This window comes from Dermacentor silvarum, chromosome 1 (assembly GCF_013339745.2).
Source record: "Dermacentor silvarum isolate Dsil-2018 chromosome 1, BIME_Dsil_1.4, whole genome shotgun sequence".
NCBI classification, from domain to species: domain Eukaryota; kingdom Metazoa; phylum Arthropoda; class Arachnida; order Ixodida; family Ixodidae; genus Dermacentor; species Dermacentor silvarum.
The window spans coordinates 124,510,629-124,519,315 of record NC_051154.1 but is presented as its reverse complement, the minus strand read 5'-3'; the positions used below and the strand labels follow the sequence as shown (position 1 = coordinate 124,519,315).

Sequence of the window (8,687 nt, the reverse complement as noted above, 5' to 3'; positions counted from 1 at the left end):
ACTGATAACAGCTACTTTTAGGTTCCATACCTAAAGAAAACGCTAAAACATGGCGAAAGGGACGGCATAGCAACAAAGCAGAGTCGCACTTTCGGTATCAATAATTAAACAGAAAACCAGGGCCCGCATTCACAAAAAGCACTTCCACAGGAATTGTTCGTAAACGAAAATTTCAGCCAATCCTAATGTTGGATATACCATTAGCAAAGCCGGCCAGCCAATGGTAAATAGCGGTTACGAACGAGAAGTTTTGTGAATTCTGCCCTAGTACCATTGAATGCCGCTATGAGCTTTCAGGACGTTCTTTAGCGATTCCTGCTGTCGTCGTCTATACGAGCCTTTTGTCGACGCTCTCGCATTTTCCATCTTTGTTCGCTCTTTCATTCTATTTTTTGTATGTATTTATGTTTGTTTATGTGAACTTGTTTTCTTTGTTTCTCTCAACTTTCATCATAACTTTCCTGTCGCTTTTCTCCGGTCTTATACTATTATTTTTATATATTCTCCTTGCTTGGGCGCAGGACAGTTCAGGTGTCCGCCAAAAGGTCTTGTCCGTCTTGTTGTTGTTGTTGTTGTTGTTGTTGTTGTTGTTGTTGTTGTTGTTGTTGTTGTTGTTGTTGTTGTTGTTGTTGTTGTTGTTGTTGTTGTTGTTGTTGTTGTTGTTGTTGTTGTTGTTGTCGTCTTGCGAACATGTTGTGGGAATCGAAGATGCCGCAGCCAATACGTCGTTTTCTTTTTCCATGAAAAGTATGTTGCTGAGAAGGAGGTGACTGCTGGAGGATCCAATGAAAGCGTCTCCCCGAGCCGCATCCGGGCCAGTGCGTAACCCAGGAGGCACGCGTGCCGTTCGGCGATGACGGCGAGCGCGCCGGCGAGGCTGTGAGCCCAGCCCGATGAACTACGGCGGCTCCACGGTCGCGTGCTCCGGCGGATTTACGGCGTCCAGCACACTGCAGCAGACTGTCATGGCAATGGGATACCCCCTGTACAACGTCGGCGAATGTGAGTGTACGCATCCATGTTGGGTCCGCGCCGCAAACGACGCTTGAGTGCAAGTGGTCGCCGGCGGAAAAGCCACTGGCCACGACTTGCAGACAGGTGTTCCGCGCAAACAGCGATGTCCGCAGCTGCGTGTTTTGGGGCCAGATACTCCGCCATACGGTCCCACAGTGAGCAAAGCCACACAAGGCCATAAAGGAATTAATGCGTTTTAATTATGTGCAGGTGGGCATCTTTATGGCACGACCGCAGACCCCTTAACGTAATTTTAGAAAGGATGTTCAGTCACCTTAAAGTGATGATGGATGCTTATTTTCTCGTGTAAATAAAGAAAAAAGAACAATAATTGGATAGGAATAAATGTCACAAGTCACAGCCCCCGCTCGAAGAGAGCTAAGAAAAGCAAATCAGGTCTCGATGCGGGGTCCGAGGTGTAAAATACACGGAGTATTGTATTTTCTCAAAATGGCCCTTAAAGCAGGACCAATGACTAAACTTATTCAAGTGAGAAAAAGCGTTATTTAATAAACACAAATGTTAATGCTAGTATTGTTCGGAAAGAAACGGGGACAAAGTAAAGGAAAGAAAAGCACATTGTTAGTCGGAATAAAACCCACACCCTGCGTACGTCGCCGGCGGTTTCTGACCCTTCCTTTACGCGTAGTTTCGTGGGGGTGCGAGTGTATGTAAACCTTGTGCGCTGCGCGGTTTACGCACCGGGGCGTCACCATCGGAGCATGCACATTGTACTGGGCAGCCTGAAGTAATTCGAAGGTGTTCATTTTTTACTTTTCTAAACTGGACAACGCAGGCTGCATTTTCCAGAAAGTGAAGAAAGCATGTACATTGACTTAGTTCTCCCTTCAAATGCGAAATCATACCGCACTCTCACAGGAAAGCGAGTTGCCGTCGCACCAGGATCGGCCTCGATCTCAGCAGTGGTATAGTGGGCACACAGACGATAGGATATATACTGCTTTCGACTGTAAACACTATCAGGTTCTGGAAACACTGGCTTCACGTTCCATTAGTAGTGGGGTGAAGCCGAATGATATCTGATTGGGCGAGGCAACCAGGATTTGTTTCACTGTGGCAAATGAGTCTGCGTACGTGAAAGAAAACGAAAAAAAAAAAAGAAAAAGAAGAAAAAAAAAACGAAGACAGACAGGTGAAACCATACTGAGGAAGAATGTTTGCAACACCTTGTAAAGATGACAAAACAAAACCGAAGAGCGCCCTCAAAGTCCTAAATGTAGTAAAAAAATCGCTATCCAACTACTATATTTTTCTTGCCAATTTATCTTGGTGGAAGGTTTCAATTCTTAGTAATCATGCCAGGATTTTGTAACTGACAGATGGAAACTGCCAGTTAACCACCATATCAAAGGAAACAGACATTCGTTTTTATTTATTCGCACGACAATACATGGAAACGGACCGCAACGAAAAGCCACGAACGTGGCTTGAAACTGTTTAGTATTTCATTGTCTTGAGGGGTGACCCACTCTGAGCAACTTCCATTGGTTCACTCTTCGATTCCCTGAGTGATCAAACCAAAGTGCTTCAATACGCCTGCTGAATCTGCTAATTATGAAGTGACATTCCATCCCGGGCCTCTTCGAGCAGCAAAAACGCTACATCATCATTTCACTCATCATAGGGGCTCCACTGGCTCTGACTCACGCAGCTTCTCGATGGAGCACTCATCAAAACCGACACGCACGTGTGTCGTCTTCGTAATATTTAGTGGAGCGTCCTATATGAGTATCGTATTTGGTGATGAGCTCTGTTCTCTTTGTTACCCAAGCCCATTAGCGTGGTCGATTCGTTAATATGCGGTTTTCCTTGTGTTGGAGGGTCATTCTTCAGCTGATCACCCGTGCCATATATAGGAACTTCAACTGCTTGCGTGCGCTGCAGTCAGGAGCTGCACAGTTCGAAAACCTCTCATTCGCGACCTGGCGAAGCCGGAACATTCTGTCCGCGCCACTCGCGCGATTCGGCAGTTGCACGTGCTGCCAGATAACGCGCAAACTGCGCTGCTCATCTGTGGTAAAGAGCGGCCGAGTTCGAGCGCGGCGCACGGCAAGCTTAGCTCCCGAAAGGGCGGACCCGCGGCCTAAAGGGAAAGTGACTGCTGGCCGCGCGGGCGTGGCCGCTGTTTCCCGTCCTGGCGCTCTGCTGGTCTGCATACAGTCTGAGCGCGTAGTAGCTTTGACTTGACTCGACTGCCGCCCTGGCCGCTTCGACTCTGTGGTCGTGTGTGCGTGCGTGTGTGGGTGCGCGTGCGCATCGCTTCTTGTGCTTGTTTCAGAGGCCTCGTCGTTCTGCGCCCGGCTGTCGGTTTCTCTGGGGCTTGTCTTGCCTTCGCCTGGCTTGTCTCGGGACCGTGCGGCTTAATCCGAAAAGGGTTTTGCTCCGCCGCCTGGTCCGTGCCTCGTCTTCTCTCCTGTAGCTGCTTGCCAGGCTTCATGGAGCTTGTCAGGGCTCTTATCACGCAGGCTCGACTCGGCGATGCGAACGCGTGCGCGAAGCAAACGCAGACAAGCGCGTCTTACCCGAGCAAGGCCGGCCGAGCCTTAGAGAGGCAGCGAGTAATTTCTCCCATCGGGAGTGCTGGCCCCATGACGCGAAACATGCGCTCCGAAAGCGAGTAAAGAGTTGTACAAAGCAAAGGCCAGGCAGCGCAATAGCGGTCGTAATCTTCGCTCGGCTCAACGAGTGCGAGCGTATAGGAAAAAAACAATGCTCGTGGTACACACCTCATACGCAGTCCCATTCTGATCAATGTACGGAGAGGCCTAAGCCAACAGTTACTTCATGGCTGGACATGCACGAAACGAACGTGACTGCCTGCAATGCATACTTCGCTGTGCTTGGCTGTACGCGTATAAAATGTAAAACGCGCCACTTTGCACATGCTTTATGGAGGCCTACAGAGCCTGCCAGTGCAAGCATTGGAACGCTATGCGTGACAGTGAAAAGGCATATTTCTTCGTGCATGCAGTAATGTTTTTCGTGCGATAAATAATAAATTGAAAACATTTGCCCGAGGGAATGTCAGTTAATGGAGAGTACCTATACGCAGCGTTATGAGGTTTTAACACATTGTAAATGACCAAAAAAACGTTGTGAAGTGCTTGAGTAAACTCATTTATCAGAGGTAAGGTGAATACCGATTGTCTATCGCTAGTACATATTGCTCGCTCTTAAAGGGAGGAGTCTCGTAATTTTCGGTGTTTTTAATCTATATCCTTATCGGGACAGGTAAAGATTGTGGGATGTTTTCGGTGTACCAATGCTCGCATTAATTTAGGGCTAATTTTGTTATCGCTGCTCTGCAAGGGAATACAGTCAGATTGTTGCGGAATCACCTAGGGCGTTTGCGACGCTCCATAAAAGTTTGAGAGAAGCAACTTGTGGAACGGCTGATTGCCAGGCACGGAAGTGCTGATCTTAAAACCTATTCTGTACACATCACCGCTGTCAAATTCTGGCATGTTGCCTCCTCTAGCCGGTTCCAAGGGGGAAATAAAATATTAAAAAGTCCGAGATTCCAGTGACTCTGGTCCTCTTAACTGAATTACTGCAAACAGAAGTTAATGAGCCTCTGACTTCTCGATGGGGTTTAGACACCCACACGTGATTTTGGGAAGGAACCTGAGTATTTCTTGCAGACTTGAAACCCAGATTTCTTGCAGACCGCTGGTACGTACCTGAATAATTTTAGTGAACAACTACACAGCGTTAAGACGCTAAGAGCTCGGAATAGTCCGGAAGAGGAAATTCCAGTCAATCATTATGATGGAGATGTGATTGAATGAGGTGGTCAGGCAATGGCAAAGAGCACTTACGAACGAGAAGTTTCGTGATTTTATCCCCTGAAGAAGCGCGCATGCAGTATTGACGCAGCAGCAGCACTCACGTGCGCTGTCCGCAGCGATGTCCAATGGCACGTAGCTAATGGAAGACACGCTCAGTTAGCCAGACACATTCGAGATGACCTTTAATCAGTTCGCCTTCACTTCTAGCGCGTCTCTTGCGCATCTGGGCATTGGCTGTTTCTGTGAATACAAAACCTGTGGTCATGGGGGTCGTAAATTTTTACTAATGCAGGGCGTCGGCCCCACGGATTCATAGGGTTTTGCCGTTCGTAAGTATTCTTAGCCATTTGCCTGCCGAATTCACTCTGTGTAGCTATGATCTTTTTAAAACTAATTGTTACACAATGTTGCAATAATTATTCTAATTTTCCACCCTTTTTGCCCTTCGTGACTGCTTCGTGCAAAGCCTCTCCCCCTCCATCACCGACATCGACCCCTCAGCGGGACGGATGGCACGAAAAGAATCTTTACATAATACGGGTCTGGTCTTCGCGGCCCCTTCTCGGTTTAGGCCAGAATTCCCCCTTATTTTCTTTGATTAGTGAAGTTTCTCAAGCAAATATTACCGAAATCAGTCTAATTATTCGTGGACAGGGCGGTATGGTACAGGACAGAACAGGGGCGCTTGCCCGAGTACTCGGGCTGGTATGAATGCATGCTGCGTGAAAGAGACACGAAGGTAGTCGAACAAAAGAAATTGGAAGGTATAGCGACATGTTGAGAACAGAGTTGAGAAGAGCTATTGCGTCAGGTTGTCTTCATCAACGTGAGGCCTTGACGAAGTAATTTGCTGAAACGTAAACGGCCGGCTGGAAACTCCGCGCGATGGATTGCGTGAAAGAAGCACGCCAGCGACGTATACGGCCAAGCGGCGGCAACCGTCAGTGCGCGCAAGGACGAGAAAAGCGGCAGCTCCTCGGCGACCCTCGGTGGGAGGCATCTCTGCGGCGGGTGTTAGCATGGCGCGGGTTGCGCGATGCTGCCGAGTGGCATGCACGCGTGCCTGCGATGCATCTGCGCGAAGAGAGGGGACCGCCGCGCGCGCGTGTTTTTCAAGTCTGCGCGGCGGCGAGCGAGGGGCCCCCGGTGCAGGAACGCCGGCCGAGCGGGCTCTGGCTTGTGTCTCGCGATTTGATTCCCCCCGGCGTGCGATGACAGAAGACGGGCCCGGCTCGAGTGGACGCGCTGCCAAAGGGTGATAGCCGCCGCAGCCCAGCCCCGGCCATGCCCGCGCACTGTCACCGCTCCCGCGAGCAAATCATCTCGCGTCACGTGACGCTGACATTGGACAGCGGCCCAACGGGGGCAGACCGGCTGTTCGCTCGGCGTGTTTGCCCTTGCTCGACGTGGGAGCGCCAACTCACAATAGCGCGCGCGCGCGCGCGCGGCGCGAAGTCGCTCGGGGCCACGCAGCGCAATATTGTAGCGCGAGGGCATCACGCGTGCGTTTTTGACGAGAGCGCCGCGACTGGCGGTTCCCCGAAGAAAAGTAAATTAGGTCGGTTTTAAAATGGACGTTTACTTGCACTGTAGCGGCTGTACTCGAAATTACTCGCATGGAATCCCTGGAGATGTCGTACCGCCGGACACGTATTTCCCCGTGTTGGGGTATAATGAAGCTGCAGCACGTAGAGTAGACGATTAGCATGTGCGGGTACGCTGGCATGCTGCGTTGGTATATGCTTTTTTCACAGAAGTTCGCGTTAGCAACTGAACCTGGCTATAGGAATAACACACGTACACACGGGAGCAAGTATTCCCTTAGAAGCCCCAGTGAAATTATCTGCCTCAATACTTGCACCCGACGTAATACCGGCTGCATACATGACACATCTAAATCCGGTGGTGATTTTGGAAGGATGCGAGCGTCTTTATTCAGGTTATTTTTTTTATTGCATACATACTGTATCGTTTTTATTAAAACTTGCTATTAGTACGCGCATTTCCTGTATGAGACGGAGCTGAAATATAGTAGACGATGATGAGCTATCAAAAACGCCTTAAAGACAAACAGATCAGGCTGCGACGCGAGATTTATTTTGGCTCTGCAGAGCAGTTGCCGCAATCTCTACGCTTTAAAAAGAGACAAAGAGAGAAGATGCAGGAAGGCATAAAGATGCTAACCGGAGCGGCGTGCGGTTAGCAGCACTACGCTGAAGGGAGGAGGGGGGGGGGGGGGGCGAGGGAATGGGAGAAGCCTCTAGGATACTGGCGACTATGGCCACATATATATGGCCACATAAGCGTGCACGCAGGTTGTCAAGGTAGCGTGCTCTGACCTGTTACATGACCATTTAATTTCGACTGCGGTCGTGTAATGGCGCACGGAACGACAGCTGTTGAGGAAGGCAAGTTGAGGCAGTTATAAAGGCCGGGCCCAAAATAAGATGACGATGAGTGTACATTGTGGCAAGCTGCCAGTATGGACCATCTAACTGAAAATATTCGGTAAGCAGGAAGGTGGAATGAGCTTGCGTGGGCACGAATACACTGCTGAGTTCGGCGCACGTGTGAGAATTGGGTTTTTAGTCTGACTTGTGTATTCATTTTACCCTCTCCCGGGGCGGGTTCATTAAAGCAGCTATCCTGTCTTTAAAGCACTGATACAGCGTGTATGTCTTATTAATACGTACAGTTTTACGACATAATTCAAGATAATTACTGTAAACTTATAGGCCTTCTCCAGGAGGACAATGTCCACGCTGCAGAAGCAGAGAGCTACACAGAAAAAAAAAAGAAAATGTGAGAACCAGTCACGTCCGGACTGAGGCAGACTTCTTTATAATATAGTCTGCTGCTGTTAGCTGGTAAAGTGGGAGATCCGGAGATATATCAGTAGTTTTATATATTGCGAGCGCATTTTGGGCATATCGTCGTCGTCATCTGTACATACGACTCATCATCATCTTTTGTCTCGTGCGTGCTTCGGGCGGCTGCTCGGAAAGAGAGGCATCGCATCGGTCGAAGTCTCTCTCTCTCTCTCTCTCACACACACACACACACACACACACACACACACACACACACACACACACACACACACACACACACACACACACACACACACACACACACACACACACACACACACACACACACACACACACACACACACACACACACACACACACACACACACACACACACACACACACACACACACACACACACACACACACACACACACACACACACACACACACACACACACACATATATATATATATATCGCATCGGTCGCATATATATATATATATATATATATATATATATATATATATATATGATACGTTTATGTTGTGGTGCGTCTTTGTCACCGCAAGTCAGTATATGTACAGAGAAATGCCGGCGTACCTTCAGCAGTTGATTTGGGAAGGACGGCTCTACTCAACTTGTAGTTTCCATATAAAAATACCATATAAAAAGACAGGGTCATCCGCTAAGTTTCTTCCGCACGGATCTAACGGCGATGAAAATGCGCTGGCACGCTGCTCTTGCGGCCGCTGACGTAAATGGGCTTCGCAAGATTACGGCCTCATCGACGCCTACAGCCTGAATAATCTCGCACAGCTGAAGCGTTTCCCGGAAGACTTGCGCTGGAGCGGCAAACTCGAAGGGGCCAGCGCGCAGCTGAGCGCTTCCCGCGCGCGCTCTCCCGTCGCGCCGTCCCAGAGGATAACACTCGACGAGGCAAATGCATTCGGGAAGAGAAAACACGTGCGGCCCGAACCACGGGGTCCTCATCCCACCGACGCAACGAAGCGCAGTTATCGCCAGCCTCGAGAGATGGCCGCACGGCTCAGC

The 8,687-nt window shown here is 49.4% G+C and overlaps 1 protein-coding gene across 4 annotated transcripts in view; it reads left to right on the top strand.

The window, feature by feature from the left end:
• Window positions 1–773: 773 nt before the first annotated feature.
• The window catches only part of LOC119435993 (protein CBFA2T3), a 122,107-nt gene continuing 114,193 nt past the window's right edge, over window positions 774–8,687 (top strand). For 2 of the 4 annotated variants that reach the window (XM_049673137.1, XM_049673127.1), the window contains exon 1: window positions 776–1,002. In XM_049673137.1, the coding sequence (XP_049529094.1) occupies window positions 894–1,002 (109 nt within the window). In that variant the 5' untranslated portion in view covers window positions 776–893. Of the gene's footprint in view, window positions 1,003–8,687 lie in introns of all 4 variants that reach the window. The other 2 variants (XM_049673133.1, XM_037702710.2) reach the window with 2 other exon arrangements.